At 43.9% G+C, this 21,838-nt stretch overlaps 1 protein-coding gene across 1 annotated transcript in view; it reads right to left on the bottom strand.

Moving 5' to 3' along the window:
* CERS1 (ceramide synthase 1) overlaps positions 1-21,838 on the bottom strand; it is a 100,122-nt gene that overhangs the window by 28,779 nt on the left and 49,505 nt on the right. The window contains exons 2-3 of the mRNA XM_077475478.1: positions 16,719-16,878; positions 12,046-12,226 (exon numbers count right to left, since the gene is read on the bottom strand). Of these exons, the coding sequence (XP_077331604.1) occupies positions 12,046-12,226; positions 16,719-16,878 (341 nt within the window). The remainder of the gene's footprint in view (positions 1-12,045; positions 12,227-16,718; positions 16,879-21,838) is intronic.

Below are 21,838 nucleotides of genomic sequence, written 5' to 3'. Positions count from 1 at the left end.
TGTCACCCTTCAATACAAAAGTGCCAACACCTGGTAACCAGGGGCATAACCGATATGCCTTTGGTGGAAAGTTACTATGCGGCATATTGACTTTCCAGACTTTACCCCAAAGATATATCTAAATAGACCATACTGCATAACATTACGCCAACACACTTTTGGAAAACAACTTGGATCCCCATACCTCTTACAATTATACACAAGTAAAAACTAATATATAAAGTGTGTGGCCCCTTTTTTTCAGCATCTCATAGCTGAGCAAGTCTATAACAAAAATATAACCTGGTTTAGGCGTTTCTCTTTCAGCATCAGAATCTTGCACAAAATTCTTAATAGGTTATATTTTAAACATTTAAAGTCCAACGCCAGGCAAAAATTGAATTTAAATAGTACATTGTGCACCAGTTACCTCCCCGATGCCGATTTCAAACATGGAAGTTTTTGCAGTATAATGGATCAAAGTCACAGTTTCCTCTTATGAGCATAGCTAATATCCTGCCCCGAGGACCAGATATTTTTCCCCGTTTGTTATCTTCTTGGGCACTATTCCCCTTACCACCCCCATGAGTTCTCCTGCCTTGGAAGCCTATGGGAGAGGAATTGGCATGTGTCACATCTACCAATAGGAGCTGTCCACATCATGCAGACAGTGATGTGGGCACCTGAAGAAGGAACTAAACAGATAAAGAGAGAAAGGTCGGGCTGAAAGCAACACATGGCCACCAATTCGGGTATGTAAAATGGGCATTTGGATAGTTTGTTTTCATACCAGAGTTAGAGGAGGGTTGTTGTTAATATCTTGAGGTTGGGTTTTAAACATTTCGGTCATCATATATTCTAGAAAATGTTTTGTTTTAGACCAGGGATCTTCAAACCTTTCAAACAAAAGGGCCAGTTTATAGTCCTTCAGACTTTAGGGGGCTGGATTGTGGCCAGTGGGGACAGAAAATACCCCGGGCCCAGCATCAGTGAGAATAAACATAGCATCAGTGTTGGTGGTCAGTAGAAGCGGGGAGTAGTGCCCCATCATTGCTATTGAAATGAGAAATGAGATTGGGGCTTTAAATGAGGCTCTCGACATTATGGGGGTATGTAGTTGAAAAAAAATGTTTTTTCAACTACATACCCCCATAATGTCGAGAGGCTCATTTAAAGTCCCAATCTCCTTTCTCATTTTATTGAATCAGGGATGGAGGCACACTACATATGTGCCTCATTCAAAGTCCCAAACGCCCCCCTTTCTCGCACATCATTGGTATTAGTGCAAGAAATAGTGCCTCATTGTTGTTGTCAGTGGGAGGAATAGTGCCTCATATCACTGGGCTCAATAGTGCTCCCAGGGCCGGGTGAAGGCTAGCAAAGGGGAGCATCTGGCCCTCAGACTGAAGTTTGGAGACCCCTGTTTTAGACTACAGTCCTTGAAGGCATACAATAAGTAACACTCCATTATTCTATTTCTTTTGAAAACAAAAGACTCCCAAACTATATACTGTACTGTACACATTTATTTTAGACAAAGTAATTAGCCAAATGCTATTCCTGCCTTCATAAATAATGTAATTGGGCGGGGTTGAAACTTGCTATTCCTGGCTCACAAATCACAGAAACCCGAGCATCAGCATTTACATTTAGTTTAATGATCACCTTAGCTATTACAATATAATGTGACATGGTTTATCTTTGTCTCTAGTTAAAGCAACCCTGTTATTATGTACTGAAATTCAAAATAGTCATACCCAGAACAGAAACAAGTGAATAATTACTTACCATTCCCACTCCTCACACCGTCTGACTGACACTTTGGGAGGGGGATTTACTAAACCTGGTGCGCACAAAATGTGGTGCAGCTGTGCATAGTAACCAATCAGCTTCTTGGTTTAAGCCCCGGTTGAGAGTTCAAAGCCGCATTACAAGTCGCACCCCATTAATGGCAATGAACTCTTCTAATTGGAGCTACTCAAGTTGCTTGGGCTTAAAAAATGTACCTGCAATATTTTGGTGCAATTTCAACAAGACTTGCATTGACTTCTATTGAATAAGTCATATGCAAGCCACGATGAAGTCACGCAGGGATGTCGGATTTAAAGTCGTGCGACTTTGAAGCTGTGACAATGTGAACGGTTCTTTGAAGCCAGTTGGTTACTATGCACAGCTGCCCCCGATTCTGTGTGCACCTTTTTTAGTAAATATCTCCATTTGCTTGTAAGAAATCCCCAGCTGAAGTGAAAAGTAAAGCAGTTTTGAACTTCAGGGCTCCCCGCAGTGCTCAGCGGACCAGGTCCTATAATGATGTGGAGGTCAGAGGGAGAAACAAGAGAACACTGCAAGGGACCCAGTAGATTGATATTCCCGGAAGTGTCAGTTTTCCTTCAGACTTCAGCCAGGGATTTCTCTCAATCCGAGCAGCGTCCCTTCAGTGCAGGATATGTATAAATGCAATGGCTTCTTTTTCAGGAAATACAAAAAAGATAGGTAGGGCTGACTCGTATCACTTCTCCCAAAGACCCCCACCTTCCGCTTCCTTTATGGATGTTGTGCCCAGCTGCTGAGCTCCTTCTCCCATCCCTGCACTGCACAAAGCCTGGGCACAGGCAGCAGAACTCCTGATCCCCACACAGCACACAGCTGAGATCAGATTCCTTTACACAAAGCCACAGTCTGCACAGTGTGTATCTGGCTACTGTAGTTGCGCTGCCATTCTGCTCAATGACTGCAATAGTGCGGCAGGCAATCTGACTAGTGAAAAAACAACGAGATCCCCTGTCAATGAGCACATCTCTGTACTGTTTACACGCAAAGAACTGTGTTCGGGTGAAGATCAGAGTCGATCACTGGGTGCCGTCAGTCAATCATGGGCCCGGGACAGGGTGATCGGTAAGTGCTGTGACGAATCCCAGCCCAGCCGGGCCAGTGACTGGCATGTGCTGGGACAAAATACAGCACAGTGTAAAAGGGCACTGCAATCATTACAGTGCAGTCAGTCCCCTTCCCATCACAGTCCCCCCTTTACAGTGCAGTCCCCTTTACATCACTGTCTCCCCTTTACCTTGCAGTCCCCTCCCCATTACAGTCCCCCTTTTACAGTGCAGTCCCCTTTACAGCACAGGCCCCCCCCCCCCCCCTTTAAAGTACAGTCCCCTGCACTTTAGCTTTACTGCAAGCAATAAGGTTTTTTAAGGTCTTGCTTATATGCAGATCCTGACTCCATAGCAATTATGGTGCTAATTGACCCCGCACATCTATTCCCTATCCCACAGTACTGTCCTCTCTAATACAATAGGAGATGGCTGATTACTCATCTGGCTAGGATAGGTAATTATATCCTGTTTAAGAGTTTCCTACTGGCTGAAGCAATTTTAAAGTTCCATAAATTGAACATCTGCCTTCAGTGTCAGACCATTGCACGTGTTCCTACAGGTCACATGGTATGCAATATATAAGTGCTGCAGTTCACAGATTAATTATAACTCAGATTTATGTCCTTAATTATCAGGTAGTGATCCCATTTCCAGTTATAGATAAACAGTAATTGGGAAACGCAGGGACAGACAAATTTCTCCCTGATAAAAAAGGTCATGTATGTTAGTATGGCTGACTGCAGATTAGCACACTCATGTCGCAAAGTCTGCATTTACATACCGATCTGTCTCATAATGTGCAGTTACAGCAACCACATTTCTTTTTTACAGGCTTTTCTATTTCTAAGTGGCTGCCTACAAATGTAATCAGGGTTTTGTTTGGTATACATTAAAGCCCAAGTTCTGACACAGCAAGTTCTATGTATTTTTTAAATCTTTAATTAAAAGAGTATGTAAACCCAACATTTCATATTCCTGATATGTGGCTGCTGTACCATGTACTTGTATGAAAAAGTATCCTGTTCTCTTTGTACTGCTTCCTTTGTGTGAAATCTCTTCTGGTGTTCCTGTCAGCCCCTCTGCTTTCCTATTAAAAACTGGCCACACTAAGCAGAATTCACTGTGGTTATTTCTCTATCTGTGCTGGGAACTCAGCCTGCTCTTTGCCAATGATCAGACCTCTCCTGACACCCCCTCTCTCCCCTACACAGCCATTTACTCAGCTCAGTGTGCTGCTATTTCCCCTCCCCTAGCTCTTATGCAGCTGAGAACAGCAGGAATGTGATCACTTATAATATTTTTTTTATATCTTCTGTATACACAAATGTGCCTTTCATCTTAAAAAGTATGGGCTGTTTTACAAGGTGAGGTTATACAATCATTTTAACATATAAATAATGTGATTAATTTACTACTCAAGGAGTCCAAATATGAGACTGTGATATGTACAGCAGGGAGTCTCTCTTTTCCAGCTTCTCACTGTGTAAGCAGGGCCCTAGGGTCCAACAAGGTCACTTCACCACTGAGGGGCCTGCAGAAGTACAGGGCTCTCTGCTTTCTAGCACTGTACCTGCCTGAGCCCATGCCGAACTACTGTTCTGCCCAACATCTGTATAGATGGCCGGCCATAACCCCAAGACACCAACCCCTTGGTCCAGAGTAGTCGGAGTCACGCTTTCACCAAGCCTTGCATTCTGACTCCTATGTTGTGTGTTCTGGTTGAGGGATCTTGTGGTATATTCCTCTTGCAAGCTTGTTTGAAAGTGCAAAGTTCTTTTTTCTTTTATGATCACATAGAAAAGCTATGTTGAGGTTGAAGGGTCTACTCCCAGGACAGTAGAGTACACTTCTTTGGATTAACCTTTACCAACTCCTGGCCGACCAGGTTTACACTTGTATTCAGAATCCTGTATATCCCACCAGTGCATCCTATTATGGATTGCACCAATCCAGCTGCCTGTAGCCTTACTGTGTACTGGCCCATTTCAGGTGCTTCCACTTAAGCACTGCTTGTGAATAACGTAAAATTAGACAGGACAACATAATGGCCTAGTGCATTACCAAACAACACTTTATTAAAATTCTAAACAACCAAAAGATCTTCACAAAAATGCTCCTATAATAGCGTTGTCAAACAAATCACACCAAAAAAGGTCCAACTGCGGGGCGATGTCACCAAGTCCAAACCCTCACTTCAATAGGCAAGCCTAGGCATTTCGGGAAACACACTCCCTCACTCAGAGCTAAACCCACCAAAGAAGGTCCAACTGTGGGGTGAAGTCCACCAAAGAAGGTCCAACTCTGGCCCGATGTTTCAGGCTCTTACACTTAGGCATCCCCTGTAATTAACGTCACTCCAGCCAGAAGCAACGTCCACACCTTTTTAATGAATGTTTGTTTGAGAGATACAGTTTTATGATGCAGCCTCAAATCCACAAGCAAACATACCAATAAAAATTGTAACAATCTTTACCCATCTTCAGTGGCTTGAATTAAGCCCCTTGTTCCATGGTCAGGGGTGCACTTAGTAAATGAGCCCAGCACTCCAGGGGAAGCCAAGAACACAGTCCTACACTCCACCTGCACTAAGTTCCACTCACTACTTAAAGTGCCTTGCGAAAGTATTCGGCCCCCTTGAACTTTTCAACCTTTTGCCACATTTCAGGCTTCAAACATAAAGATATAAAAATTTTATTTTTTGTGAAGAATCACCAACAAGTGGGACACAATTGTGAAGTGGAACGAAATCTATTGGATTTTTGAAACTTTTTTAACTAATAAAAAAAATGAAAAGTGGGGCGTGCAAAATTATTCGGCCCCCTTGCGTTAATACTTTGTAGAGCCACCTTTTGCTGCGATTACAGCTGCAAGTCGCTTGGGGTATGTCTCTATCAGTTTTGCACATTGAGAGACTGAAATTCTTGCCCATTCTTCCTTGCAAAACAGCTCGAGCTCAGTGAGGTTGGATGGAGAGCGTTTGTGAACAGCAGTTTTCAGCTCTTTCCACAGATTCTCGATTGGATTTAGGTCTGGACTTTGACTTGGCCATTCTAACACCTGGATACGTTTATTTGTGAACCATTCCTTTGTAGATTTTGCTGTATGTTTGGGATCATTGTCTTGTTGGAAGATAAATCTCCATCCCAGTTTCAGGTCTTTTGCAGACTCCAACAGGTTTTCATCCAGAATGGTCCTGTATTTGGCTGCATCCATCTTCCCTGTCCCTGCTGAAGAAAAGCAGGCCCAAACCATGATGCTGCCACCACCATGTTTGACAGTGGGGATGGTGTGTTGAGGGTGATGAGCTGTGGGACAGACTCTCCCACCTCAGCTGTAGTTCTCTGCAGTTCATCCAGAGTGATCATGGGCCTCTGATCAGTCTTCTCCTTGTCTGAGCTGAAAGTTTAGAGGGACGGCCAGGTCTTGGTAGATTTGCAGTGGTCTGATACTCCTTCCATTTCAAAATGATCGCTTGCACATTGCACCTTGGGATGTTTAAAGCTTGGGAAATCTTTTTGTATCCAAATCCGGCTTTAAACTTCTCCACAACAGTATTACGGACCTGCCTGGTGTGTTCCTTGGTCTTCATGATGCTCTCTGCGCTTTCAACAGAACCCTGAGACTATCAGAGAGCAGGTGCATTTATACAGAGACTTGATTACACACAGGTGGATTCTATTTATCACCATCAGTCATTTAGGATCATTCAGAGATCCTCGCTGAACTTCTGGAGTGAGTTTGCGGCACTGAAAGTAAAGGGGCCGAATAATTTTGCACGCACCACTTTTCAGTTTTTTTATTTGCTAAAAAAGTTTAAATTATCCAATAGATTTCGTTCCACTTCACAATTGTGTCCCACTTGTTGGTGATTCTTCACAAAAAATAAATTTTTTATATCTTGATGTTTGAAGCCTGAAATGTGGCAAAAGGTTGAAAAGTTCAAGGGAGCCGAATACTTTCGCAAGGCACTGTATATGGGATCCTCAGGGCCGTCTTTAATATTGATTGGACCTTGGGCAAAAATTTTCTTGGGGCCCCCATGCAATTTCACTCTCCACCTGCTCTGAAACATACAATGTATAGCAGCTAGACTTAAAATCAGTTTACTGAATCAGATCAGGCAGAAATTGCAATTGGTTGCCAGCAGTTACAGCATATCATTACTGCTTACTGTCTGGTTGTTAGAGGTTACAGCACACGCAACATTACGGCTCACTAATTAGTTGCTAGAGGTTACAGGACATCATCTCCTCAATGCAGGGAGGCATGAGATACATATGAATACCGCCTTTATTTACATATCAATGGCGCAGACTGCAGCTATTTACTTAGTAATGCTTTTATATTTATATTTACATATATATATATATATATATATATATTTATATTTACATATGAATGCTGGTTATTTACATGTAAACACAGGGTCTGCAGGTGAGTCACCTGTACACAACAATAAGGCAGAGCTGGGCAGCATTAGTAGCAGCACTTCAGACTGAGATATCGGGACACAGCACGGGACTAAAACTTCAAGAGACAAGGGAATTTAAACTGGGATAGTTGGCAAGTATGAGGCAGCTGCTTTGGGCCCCACAACGATGACAGGGCCCAGGGCAGCTTCCCCTTTTGCCCTGCCTTGGGGATCCTGCCAGAGAGGGCATGAATTCAATAGTCAAAGATCTGCTCTATCATATCTATCTATCTATCTATCTATCTATCTATCTATCTACCTATCTATCTATCTACCTATCTATCTATCTATCTATCAGGGAGGGAGGTTACTGTCAAAATAGCGAAAACTGTCGTCACGCAATTGGGTGGGATCAGAGCACACTCTCTGTGCCCCGAGCCCACCCTATTTTGAAGATTATCAGAGCCTCTGGCTCTAATCAGGTGCTTCAAAACGTACCAACCCTCCCGCCCCCACCATAGCAATCCATGCGTCTGGCATCCTGAAAGGGGCCGGGCGCCCACAATGCATGGGCCGCCACTGCCAGGTGTTGGCATTTGGATCTCCTGTCAGTCTTTTGTATTGAAGGGTGACAGCAGCTCTATTTGTTTTCATTAATGTATGGGGATCAATACTAGTTCAGCGGAGGACAGGAAACTCTACTGTCAGTCTGTCAGTGCAGGGAAAACATGAAGAGAAGTAGAGCCCCTGACAGGGGGGAACGTGCGGGCGGGCAACTGACAGCAGAGAACGCGTGGGCGGGCCAGTGGGCCCCCCACAGTGACGGAACTCCAGGGCCCAGTCGCAAGTGCGTCTGCTGCGACCCTGGTAGTTGCGCCACTGCTGATGTCGTGTTTATTCTCACTGTTGCTGGGCCCAGGGCATTTTCTGCGCCCACTGGCCACCATCCAGCCCCCTAAAGTCTAAAGGACTATAAACTGGCCCTTTGTTTGAAAAGTTTGGAGATCCCTGGAGATATAACTGGTGTACAATGTATTGTTTACATTACATTGGCTGTATTGGGATAGGGATGAGATCTGTGGTGATGGTGGGGGGATGGGATCAGTAAGAGGCATAGGTGGTGGTGGGGGAGGATGGCACTGCCACTGCTCCCACCCCCCCTCACCACCACCACTCCTCTCACCCCCCCTCATCACCATCACCGCCACTGATCCCACCAATCCCCCGCCACTGATCCCACCCCCCCCCGCCACCACTGCCGATGCCACTGACCCCATCCCCCACCAATCCCTCCACCCTCGCCACTGATCTCATCCACCTCACAGCCACCACTGATCCCATCCCCCCACCACTGCTGCCACTCATCCCATCCCATCCAGCCCATCACCACTGCCGCCACTGATCCCATCCCATTCCCTCATCACTGCCACCACCACTTGCTGCCTCTCATCCCAGCCCCATGCTTCCAGGGGCCCATGTGTCACCCCTGTACACCTGGATAGGAGGGGCAGCGGGCGGCATATAGAGGAACCAATACCCTCCATTTTCCTCCTGAAGTCATGGCTGTAGAAAGACAATGGAGGGGATTGGGTCCTCTATATGCCTCCCCCGCAGCTCTTCCTATCCAGGTGTACAGGGGTGACACATGGGCCCCCTGATGCATGGGGCTGGGTCACCCTGGGGGTCAGGGGAGCCCTTCATGGTGTCTTGCACCGGGGCCCTCAATATTCTAGTTACGCCTCTGGGCATCAGTGTTTGTGGTCAGTAGGTTGGGGGGAGTAGTGTCCCATCATCGGTATTAGTGCACAAAATAGTGCCTCATTGTTGTTGTCACTGGGAGGAATAGTGCCTCATATCATTGGGAACAATAGTGCCCCAAAGGCCGCAGTTTGGAGACCCCTGTTTTAGACTACAGTCCTTTAAGGCATACAATAAGTAACACGCCATTATTCTATTTCTTTTGAAAACAAAATACACCCAAACAATATCTTGAGGTTGGGTTCTAAACATTTTGGTCATCATATATTCTAGAAAATGTTTTGTTTTAGACCAAGGATCTCCAAACCTTTCAAACAAAAGGGCCAGTTTATAGTCCTTCAGACTTTAGGGGGCTGGATTGTGGCCAGTGGGGGCAGAAAATACCCCGGGCCCAGCATCAGTGAGAATAAACATGGCATCAGTGTTGGTGGTCAGTAGAAGGGAGGAGTAGTGCCCCATCATTGCTATTGAAATTAGAAATGAGATTGGGACTTTAAATTAGGCTCTCGACATTATGGGGGTATGTAGTTGAAAAAAAATGTTTTTTCAACTACATACCCCCATAATGTCGAGAGACTCATTTAAAGTCCCAATCTCCTTTCTCATTTTATTGAATCAGGGATGGAGGCACACTACATATGTGCCTCATTCAAAGTCCCAAACGCCCCCCTTTCTCGCACATCATTGGTATTAGTGCAAGAAATAGTGCCTCATTGTTGTTGTCAGTGGGAGGAATAGTGCCTCATATCACTGGGCTCAATAGTGCTCCCAGGGCCGGGTGAAGGCTAGCAAAGGGGAGCATCTGGCCCTCAGACTGAAGTTTGGAGACCCCTGTTTTAGACTACAGTCCTTGAAGGCATACAATAAGTAACACTCCATTATTCTATTTCTTTTGAAAACAAAAGACTCCCAAACTATATACTGTACTGTACACATTTATTTTAGACAAAGTAATTAGCCAAATGCTATTCCTGCCTTCATAAATAATGTAATTGGGCGGGGTTGAAACTTGCTATTCCTGGCTCACAAATCACAGAAACCCGAGTATCAGCATTTACATTTAGTTTAATGATCACCTTAGCTATTACAATATAATGTGACATGGTTTATCTTTGTCTCTAGTTAAAGCAACCCTGTTATTATGTACTGAAATTCAAAATAGTCGTACCCAGAACAGAAACAAGTGAATAATTACTTACCATTGCCACTCCTCACACCGTCTGACTGACACTTTGTGGGGAGGGGGATTTACTAAAACTGGTGCGCACAAAATGTGGTGCAGCTGTGCTTAGTAACCAATCAGCTTCTAGGTTTAAGTCCCGGTTGAGAGTTCAAAGTCACATTACAAGTCGCACCCCATTAATGGCAATGAACTGTTCTAATTGGAGCTACTCAAGTTGCTTGGGCTTAAAAAAAAGGTTCCTGCAATTCTTTGGTGCAACTTCAACAAAACTTGCATTGATTTCTATTAAAGAAGTTGTATGCAAGCCAGGATGAAGTCACACAGGGACGTCGCATTTAAAGTCGTGCGACTTTGAAGCTGTGACAGTTTGAACGGTTGTTAGAAGCCAGTTGGTTACTATGCACAGCTGCCCCCAATTCTGTGTGCACCTGTTTTAGTAAATATCTCCATTTGCTTGTAAGAAATCCCCAGCTGAAGTCAAAAGTAAAGCAGTTTTGAACTTCAGCCCCCCCCCCGCAGTGCTCAGCGGACCAGGTCCTATAATGATGTGGAGGTCAGAGGGAGAAACAAGAGAACACTGTGAGGGACCCAGTAGATTGATGTTCCCGGAAGTGTCAGTTTTCTTTCAGACTTCAGCCAGGGATTTCTCTCAATCCGAGCAGCGTCCCAGCAGTGCAGGATAGGTATAAATGCAATGGCTTCTTTTTCAGGAATAGCTACATTATTATGAAATGTGATACTTAATGCCAGGGTTACTTTAACGAGTCAGTCCATCTAAAGCTGATATTTCAATTTTTGGTAGACAACGGAGTGCTAAGCCACTCTAATATTATTTGGGAACTTTGTTGGTGAGGTATCTGTGCTTGAGTTTCTGGGTCCAAACATCTGCTGTGGCCATTATGAGGTGTTCCCACACTGTTAAATGCTATTTATTTTATATCAAGAAGAATGCAACAGGAGAAGCTGTTACACACAAAAGATAGGTAGGAACACCCAAATCTCTCTTGGAATATCTGACTCGTATCACTTATCGGTGGACTAAGCCCAGTCACAGCCCCCTAAAGACCCCCACCCCCGATTCCTTTATGGATTTTGTGCCCAGCTGCTGAGCTCCTTCTCCCATCCCTGCACTGCACAAAGCCTGGGCATAGGCAGCAGAACTCCTGATCCCCACACAGCACACAGCTGAGATCAGATTCCTTTACACAAAGCCAGTCTGCACAGTGTGTATCTGGCTACTGTAGTTGCACTGCCATTCTGACCAAGGAATTTCACAGGTCAAAACTGCAACATAACAGCCATCTATACACTGTGCAGATCATGACAGTGTGAAAGAGAATCTGATCTCAGCTATGTGCTGTATGGGAAGGAGGAGCTCTGCTGAGTGCACTGCCAGCAGTGACCCCTGTCCTCTGTCTGGCCAGCAATGAACCTGTCCTCTGCCCTGCCAGCATTGATCCCTGTTTTCTGCCTTGCCAGCAGTGACCCCTGTCCTCCTCCCTATTGACCCCTTGTCATCTGCCTTATTGACCTCCTGTAAACTCCTGTACACTCCCCTGCTGATCTCCCATCTTCTACCCTGTTGACACCCTGTACACTGCCCTGCTGACCCTTTTACATTGCACTACAAAAAATGGCCTCTGTACAATGCCCTACAAGCTGCCGAACCTGTCCTCTGCCCTACTGAGCCCCTTGTACACTGCCCTGCTGAACTTCCATCCTCTGCCCCCTGACATTTTGTACTGCACCCCCACATCAGACAGGCTAGATCCAGCCCTGAAGCCAGTACTCTAAAGGATATTTTCAGATTGCTACAGATCCAATCTTTAACTTACCGGAAAGCATAGGAGAAAAGTATAAGAGTAAAGGTGACTAAATGGTGCAGAATCATGACAACAGAGTCCTTTCTCCATGCATCCATGTACAGGGTTGCGTATGTTGAATGTGCGTAGAAACTGCCTTGAACCAAATACAGAAGGGCTATTTCCTTGGGAACGTCTGCTCCTGATGTCCAACCTAGGATCCAGCAAAAGGCCGCAAAAAAGAAAAGTTTAATGTTAATCATATTCAGCAACAGGTTTTTTTTAATGCAGAACACCACAGATTTACCTTTCTTTCTCTCCCCCTGCTTCTCTGTTGAACTGTAGGCTACACATGGAAAACCAAGTGTAGGCTATGAGCCCCCCAGTAACATAGCTAATTTAGGGCTAAGGGGTCCATGTTTGACAACACTTATTAGCCCAGTACTGACACATGGATTTATGCCACGTACACACGACCGGAATTTTCAACGGACTAGGTCCGGCAGACAATCCGACGGACTTTTGCAGCTGAGGACCGCCGGACTTTCAAACAGATGGACTTGGCAACACATGATCACTCGAAAAGTCATACGGATTCTAATGTAATGACGTAGAATAAGGAAGTTCATAGCCAGTAGCCAATAGCTGCCCTAGAGCTGGTTTTAGTCCGTCGGACTAGCAAACAGACGACCGGATTTTTCAACTGGACTCGAGTCCGTCAGAAAGATTTGAAGCAAGTTTTATTTCTTGGTCTTACTGTACTTTCGGGAAGAAAAAGTTTACTGGAGCCCACACACGATCGAATTGTCCTATGGATTCCAGTCCGGTCCAAGTCCGTTGAAAAGTCCGGTCGTATGTAAGCGGCATTAGTCACATGCCCCTGCATATCCAAAAGTATTGGATGTCTCCCAGTGCTGAAAAGAGGAGCAAGGGAACTAAGGAAACGTAAGTATATGCTGGGGGGGAGGATTAAACCTGAATGGGAAAAATATTGGTTTGCTGTAAAGGAGAACTCCCCAAAATGCTTTTTTTTCTTTTTTTTCAACTAAAAAGGACGCATTATATATATATATAAATCTTCAACCGTTTCAAGGGAGAAAATAAAACTTGTTGTAACTATTATATCCATATGATTTAAAACATATCCTGTACATGTCCACTTCTGATAGGCACATGTCAATGCTAAATAAGTCTGATAAAGGGAATGGCAACTACTTCTTTCTTGTATTTCATGCTTTCCCAAAACATAAAGGTAAATAAGTTTTTCTCCAGATGCCTGTGCTGCAGTATGCAGGTGTGACTACAAGTTCCATAGAGATGAATAGGAGAGAAGAGCTGGAACTGGATATTGTTCCTGCACCATGTAGCACAGGCATTGGGAGTGATTGTGAATGTAAACATTGCCCAGTGCAGCAGAAAACCTGGCAGAGTTAAGGGTAACCATTACGAATTTTTGGTATACTAGTTTAGGGTGGGTAGGAAAACCTATACTGTTTATTTTTTAAAGTTACACCTGTACTTTAGGCCAGTTTCTATAAAGTTTAAAAAATAGGGAGCCTGAACTCTATATGTATGCTAGCTTAGAAGTCCAGGTAATGATCGCTTGTCCAATTTATAGCTTTTAATGATTTTACCAATTTGTAAACAACTATTTTACCTTTACTTTAGCTGTAGTTACCATATGTAATGTTTTCTAAAGCTGAATATACTGTGTTTATGCTGCAGGTAACTTTCAATTACTAATATATAAATGAAAATGTACAGTGTGTAGCAACTGTCATGTGTTGGGAGGCTTCATCCTTGCTATCTATACTATTCTGTAAAAATGTGTTTGAATATATCAATGACTTTAGGGACTTAAAGTGTATTTCCACTTATGCAGCCAAATTGAGCTAACACCTACTTCGGGGGTCAGCAACCCGTCGATCAGAGGTAGCTCACATCCCTTGACTGCCGACCCACAGAACCTGGACAAGAACAGCGGTAGCATTTACTGGAACTGATCTCCTTTCCTCCTGCAGCCACTGAAAGCTGTCTCTCCTTATCTCCCTCATGCACCTTTCAGCTGCTGTAGGAGGAAAAGGGATAGGTTCCAGTAAATGGCACACCCACTGCTCCTCCTGTCCAGGTTCCCTATCTCTCTGCAACCCAGCCTCACTGTGTGCTCCCTTGTCCCGCCCCCCCCCCCCCTGCAGTGCTGCTGGCTTCCCTCCTCTCCCATCAGCTGCTGCAGGGGATTGTTTCAGAATAGGGAGTGGGGGAAGGGGCCAGTAAATATGTAATTTACTGGCCCCTTCCTTTTCTGAATGAACACTGTGAGCGATTGGTGTTGATCACTCATTATGTTCATTCATAATTTACTTCAGTTTGTGAATGAACAGGAAGCTCTCCAGGAGCTATTCCTGTTCATTCATTCTGTGTAGTTGAGGCTGCAAGATATAGAATGAGGAGTATGCCCTCAATCTACTTTCTCTCTCTAAAAGACAGTGAGACATTAGGGGTCTGTTTAGACTCCTGATATTTCACTAAAGCCTCCCAACAGGGCTGCTTAAAAAAATGAAAAACTACGGACACGAACCACTGCTGTACTGACATCGTCCTCTGCCCTACTGACAAAGTCCACTGGATGACACCATTCACTGTCCTACTAACACATCCACTGCTTTACTGACATGGTCCACTGTTTGGGCTGTACTGACTGACATTGTCCATCTTTAAGGTAGGCTACATTTATATTTTTATAGTGACATTTGTTTTATTATATTTTTCAAAGTTTTTCTTACTATTTAGTTAGGCCTTGCTAGGTAATTTATTTAAAATAGGGGGGCACCATACCAATTTAATCTTTGAATACTTTCATGTTGTTCAGGTTGCCTACCCCTGACCTACTTTATATTTGTGACATGCTCCCATTCACATAGCATAAATAAAAAATAAAAAGATTGCTGCTTATCTTTTTTTGATACTCTATTCTACAACCTCCAGCAATGAAAAATCCTAAATAGTTCTCTTTGTTTATAAGGGGGCTGGGCAGCTCTATTTACCATCATTAACCCTGTTTGTTTTGTGCAGGAAAATATTCAATATCAATTGTAACTAGATGTAAACACTGTCTGCCCTAACAAAGGGTTAAACATTTAGAGGCTAAACTTCATTGTGTGTTAAACAGGACAGACATTGTTTAAAAAACCCAGCAGTCAGCCATGACACCTTCTCCTAAGAAACATCTAAAAGTTAAGAAATCTAAAAAAATAAAAATAAATTAGGCATGTTGTGTGAATGGGAACACATACCAAATATATAATGGGGATTTCCCAAATTTGACTTAAAGTGGAAGTAAACCCTCCTATCTTTTTCAGACAAGGAAGCTGCCATCTTGGCCTCTAATGATTCTTCAACTGCCATAATGCTGCACATGTGATCAGTTATGACACCAGCCATTGGATAGTTTGAAAGTTTGGTTGAGAGCACAACCAATGTGAAAGTTAGCATTTCCGGCATGCTGGGAATGTAAGTGTTTTTTGAAACTGGGTTTACTCCCACTTTAAAGAGTAGAAATACACTTTAAACTAGCACAGGCTGCTCCATGTCTGGCATTAATCAGTACAAGTACGTTCCTGAAAGAAAACAAACAGAAATGAGGTGTGGACAGGAGTCAACATCTAAGGGTCCTTTCACACGGGGTGGATCAGTGCTGATCCGCCCCGTGGATATCCGCTTGCTCAGCGGGGATCGCCGGAGCGATCTCCGCTGAGCAGGAAGATGACAGGTCTGTCTCTGCACACTGCGCAGGTACGGACCTGTCACAGCGCTGCTCTCCCCTATGGGAGATCGGGTGATGACGGACGCAGTGTCCATCGTCACCCGATCCGATGACGGATGGAAAAATAGCTTTTTTTTTTTTTTCCGTGTGAAAGGGGCCTTAGAGATCAGACTGCTCAATGCAAGCCCTAAAGCCCTTTTCAAACAGGCTTTCCAATCAGGTCCACCTGTCAATTTCTCATGTGGTCCTGATCGGAAGCTCCATGTAGGTCTATGGGCAGGTGGATGTAAATGGACTTGTGTCTATTTATGTCTACCCACCTTGAAGTCTGTCCAGGTATGGAAAAAAATGGAAAAGGATTGTATTTCTTGACCTAAATGTGATGGATTGGAGGTAGCCTGATGTAAATGGTCACAGGCTCCTTTACACTGGTGGTCAGTAGAAAGTGACCCCTATATTGATCAGTGAAGAAGGGTCCAATTAAGCTGGCCATAGATGGTTCAAATCTCGGCTGGTTTAGCAGGGAGCGACCAAGATTCAAACCATTTATGGGCAGGCTGATAGCCGCTAGCAATAATTACTGTGTTCTCTTGGCAGGGACGGTTTGCGGTGCCTACCCCTCTGGGAGAACACAATAGCTCAGCGCGAGCGATTTCTCCATCATCACTGGCTGTGTTTATAGTGTAATCGAGTGATTTCCGTGGCTGCAGAAAAGAAAATCACATCATCTATGACCTCCCATACAATGGCAGTCAGCAGAATAGAGCCCCATACATTTATGTTAGAGGGACAAGGGCCCTCACACTGGTGGACAGCTAGAGGAAAAACATCCTTTACATTAGTGGTTTCATTAGAGTTTAGTCAAGCAACCCCTAGAAACCTCTGAAGGAATCCTAGAGTTCCCTGAAAATTCCATGAAAATCTTCCATATCTTTAAACATACCGCGGAAGGCAGAGAGTGGATCGTGAAAGAAGTTGTGCTTGGTGAAGAAGAGAAGGTACGAGCAATAGGACCATGATGCACAGTAGAAAAGGAACTTCCAGGCACTCTCAGGAACTTTCTCTGCTTCTTTTGGCCGCAATCGGCACCATTTACCAAATGGCTGTAAAGAGATGCAGAAACACATACTATGGGTTCAGAGCCAAAACACATATAAGATACATTTGCGGCAACAAAAAGAAAATCTGCTGAAGAAAATGTTGTGCATTAAGAGAGCTTTTGAGCTAAATCACAATGCACATGAGGCTTCAGAAAGCTTTAAGTGCCTAAGGAATTGCTCTGCAGTGATTAATTAGGACACATCATGCTTAAAGCAGTGAATCAGAGACTTCACAATGATTGAAGTCATCTGTGCCAAGAAATATGACAGTATCTACACACAGCTGTTCTGCAATGGAATGAAACAGACTCACTCTATTGACTGTATAGTGTCATCGATAACCCTACTAAGAGAACCAGAGCTATATAAATACCCCCCCCCCCCCCCCCTTAATCAAGATGTAGCGTGAATGAAAGTTTACAGTTTGTGAGCCTGGAAATACGTGGAGTCTCTAGGTTCTTTTCTGCTGTCGGTTTGCTATGTTTAGGATGGGAGGTAATTGTACCTCTTGTAACCCTCAGCAGTTTTCCTGTGCTATCCCCAGAGGTCTAAATTTAGTCACTAGCTATCAGGAGATATAAACAAGGGACAGTACTTTTCACACAGCACATATACAGTGGGTATAGAAAATAATCACCACCCTTTTTAAATTAATTACATTTTGTTGCTTTGCAGCCTGAAATGAAGATGGACACAGTTTTTGTTTTATCCAGCTGTATTTACTCAGTGCAACTTAGAACATCCAAGTGAAAGATATAACACCAACATGTCAGAAAAATAAAATCAAAAAAAGATCACCCTTCACCAAAAATTGACTTGTAAACTCAATCAGGTGTAGCTAATCACCTTATCAATGGCCCACAGAACCATTCGACTTTCAACTGTGATCAGCTCTGGTCATTTTGATTAGCTCAGCATGAAGGCTGCTTTCACACTGCAGCGGGAGCGGCGTCGGCGGTAAAGTGCCGCTATTTTTAGCGGCGCTTTACCGTCGTTTTAGCGGCGGTGTGCAGGCGCTAGCGGGGTGGTTTTAACCCCCGCTAGCGGCCGAAAAGGGGTTAAACCCGCCCGCAAAGCGCCGCTGTAGCGGCGCTTTGCCGGCGGTATTGCCGCGGTGTCCCATTGATTTCAATGGGTAGGAGCGGTATAGGAGCGGTGAATACACCGCTCCTTCACCGCTCCAAAGATGCGGCTAGCAGGACTTTTTTCACCGTCCTGCCAGCGCATCGCTCCAGTGTAAAAGCCCTCCGGCTTTCACACTGGAGTTAAAGGGGCCGGTTTTTTTCAGGCGTTAAACAGGCGCTATTTTTAGCGCTGTAACGCCTGAATACCGCCCCAGTGTGAAAGCAGCCGAAAAGAGCTTTAACAGGCTTTGTATTTGGTGAAATAATGTATACTACGAGGCTGTCTTTAAACACACATCATTTTCTACTTCCCTACCTTTGATTACATCTTACTGGGTTAATGGCTCTAAGTATTTAGCTGGATTAGCCATAATCAACTTTATGTTGTGCCCCATCAACACCATTTTGTCTGTTATATGAAAAGAGCTTTCCAGGAGTATTTCAGTCCCTAACAGTGCAACTGATGCAAACAATCAACTATAGGTGGCAAGGCACTGTCAAAATCTCCGGGATAAAATTGTGGACAGGCACAAGTCAGAAGATGGATAAGATTTGAAGGGCTTTATCAATGCTTATGTAGTGGTACCCCTGTAGGGGCTGCTAAGAATTGTGGTTTGTCTGTCGCCCTGCCCAACCCTGCATTCACTCTCAGACACACTGATACATAAAGCAGTCAGTAAACTTTGTTTTTTTTTGTTTTATTGAGGGGCATAACTTGAATGGGGATGGGAGATATGGAATGCCCAGCATAGATCAATGATAACAGCACTTGATTTGGGGACAACTGTGTACACTCCCTGTACATACTCCTTTAGCTTCCTCCTGCACATCACTTGCTTGAAGCTCATCACTCCTTACTCCACCAGCACATTACTTGCTGCAGACTATTACGGTTAGTCACCTCCAGAACATCACTTGGTACCCCAGGAACAGCTAGCACTATTTGTTGGTTAGGCCTGACACTGACTCAGCCAGGCCTCAGCAAATGCCCTTTGCAGGCTGGGACCATGGTCCCCAATGGTGTAGCAAAAAATTCCTTGTGCTAGCTGCCCTAATTTTGGCTACTTATCCCAGTTCGCCCTCTTCAGACCCTGTTATCCCTACTGGCTTCAGCTGCCTTTTTCAACTGCCCCTTCCACCACAGTCCACTCTTCTGCACCCATATCAGACTGCAAACTCCCAGTCCTCTCAGGCGTGCTTCCCCAGTCCTCCTGACTGTGCCTCACTCACCAGCCCTTCTGGCTGCGATCAGTTGTCCTCCCTGAAGCCTCTTAGCAGTGCTTTCTCTTGCTGTCCTCTCCTTGCTCTCTTTTGTGCCTCTGGTCCAGGATCTCCTCATGTGTTCCTGAATGTAGTCCCGACTGCACCCAAGCCCAGGCCCAAGGTCACCCCCCCAGAATCGGGAGCTCCCTCAAGGGCCCCGTCAGTCTCCGCATGCTCTCACTCCAGCTCTTCCACCTCACAACTCCTCCCCAGCCGGCCTGACCCTGGGTATTTGAGGAGGCCTGCCCCCTGCCAATCTAAGTTGGGGATTGGTCAGGGCATCTCAGAACACCCCAGGTCGCCTCCCCTCCCCACCCAGCCTCTCTTTCTGAAAGCACTAGCAGCTTCTAGAAAGAAGTAGGAGGTCCTAGTGATGCCACCTGTGGGTCACTGAGCACTAACCTGAGCCACTCTCAGCCCAGAATGAAAACAAACAGGCCTCGCAACCAGCCTGGCCTACTTAAATGTACCTTTCCTCTCTAGCACACTACTAGAGTGTGCTACAATTAGAAGCACAGTGAAGTCTATTATTAAGAATATTCAAGTATTGACCAAGTCAAAAAATTAAGGGACTTTGTGGGCACATACCGTAATGAGAGAGAGAGAGAATCAGTAAAAAAATATGAATTGTATCACAACATAGTTAATAAACATATAAACAACATACAAACAACACCCTGTATGAAAATAGTTACCAGTTACCCAATAATACAGTCCACAGGGGTTTAGCACCAAAAGTTAAACAGTATCTTTGTTCAACCATTCCAGCAATCACTATGCGACTATGTCCTAAAGTGGATATTTATTCCATTCAATTTCTTCTATTGCAGGGGCACATTTTCCCCTATGTATGTGGCAATACCAACTTGAGCCCTGACAAAATGTCTCCCCCTATGTGATAAGCGCAGCTTTTACAAAATCAGGTGGGTCCACGCGTTATTTGTTTTTTTTTCTCATATGCTAAATACTTAATAGTTTTTATATTTCTCTTAGATATTCCACCCCGCCTCTATACTTAAGGAGACTGTATTCTTACCCATTTAATAACCATGGACCATCTCTTACTTACTGTTGGTAAGTACCATTCCTATATACTCTCTGGTTATCTTCTTTTGTAATATTTTTCATTATATATACCCTATCTAAAGGGTCAATATCTGATTATTGATTATTGATTATTGACTTGGTTTAGTTTTAGATATTGTATTGAACATGCTTATAGTGGGAATTTGTGACTTACTGATGTGTGTGATTTATACTCGAATACCTATACGTGGCTAATATATACCAGGTGAGAGCTAAGTCTAGTATAAATCGGTCTTTGGATTGGGGGACTTTTATAGCAGCACCTTAATAATCTATAACGCATATGCTTGTTTTTCTTGTTTTATATAGTGGTATCTACTATAGACCACATGATATATGTGTGTTCCACTACTTTAGACACACATATGCAATCTCGTTTTTTCGGCTGTTTTTCAGTTTGGTCAAGTTCTCCCACACCTTGAGCCACAAGTTTACCGAGCAACCATACACATTGTTATTTTTATATGTAATTAGTATCTGTGTATATTTACTCCTCCTGGAAGAATGTTGTAACAATCATAATTCATACCTATATAGATATATACTACATTTAATACTTACACATGTACTTTCTTGTTTTTAAATACACCAGCACCTACCCAGTATCTGTCCTGAGGAAGCTAATATTTTAGTGAAACGCGTCGACGAGCAACTTTTTGGAGACATTACTGGATCAGAAATTTTTATTTTACCGCAATACAGTATTAAATGAATCTTTGTACTGTAAGTCCAGTCCTCTATAACTGTATTATTGGCTAACTGGTAACTGTGTCCATACAGGGTGTTGATGGTATGTTGTTTATATGTTTTTTAACTATGTTGTAATAAAATGTATACTTTTTTAATGATTCTCCCTCTCATTATGTGCCCACAAAGTCCATAAACTTTTTGACTTGGTCAATGCTTGGATATATATTTTGGATGTTGGCATGGTGAGGGTCTTCCCTACTTCTATTATTAAGAAGGGTCAGGTATTTCGTACAACACAGTCCACACTCCCTGGATCAGGACATTGCTCCAAACTGGATGAAAGAAACTGATCAGAGAGGCTACCAACAGGCCTGAGGCAGTTGCAGGAATTTATGACAGAGTGGTCATTGTGTGCTTGTGACAACTAAATCTCAAATTCTCAACAAATATGGCCACATGGAAAAAGGTGTTATGGTCAGATGAGACTAAATTTGAATTATTTGGCCTCAACGCTAAACGATATGTCTTGCACAAATCCAATACTGCTCACCATCCAAATAACACAACCCCTAGAGTAAAGCATGGAAAAAGTTTGAGAGCAGGATCTAAAATTTTCCGACAACAAAATCCGATCAGACTTTTTTCCGATAGTTTGTAGAGAATTCCGATGGACAAAGTGCCACGCATGCTCAGAATAAATTACGAGACCAAAGCTACTGGCTACTAGCCTCTACATAGTCCCGTCGTACGCAACGAACGTCACCTCATTCCGAACGATCTGATTTTCCGACAACTTTGTC

The sequence above is a fragment of the Lithobates pipiens genome, unplaced genomic scaffold, assembly GCF_037356315.1.
Source record: "Lithobates pipiens isolate NorthernLeopardFrog02 unplaced genomic scaffold, aLitPip1_a1.2 Scaffold_13, whole genome shotgun sequence".
NCBI lineage: Eukaryota > Metazoa > Chordata > Amphibia > Anura > Ranidae > Lithobates > Lithobates pipiens.
The sequence above is the reverse complement of the archived record's forward strand: the minus strand, read 5'-3'. Positions and strand labels throughout refer to the sequence as shown.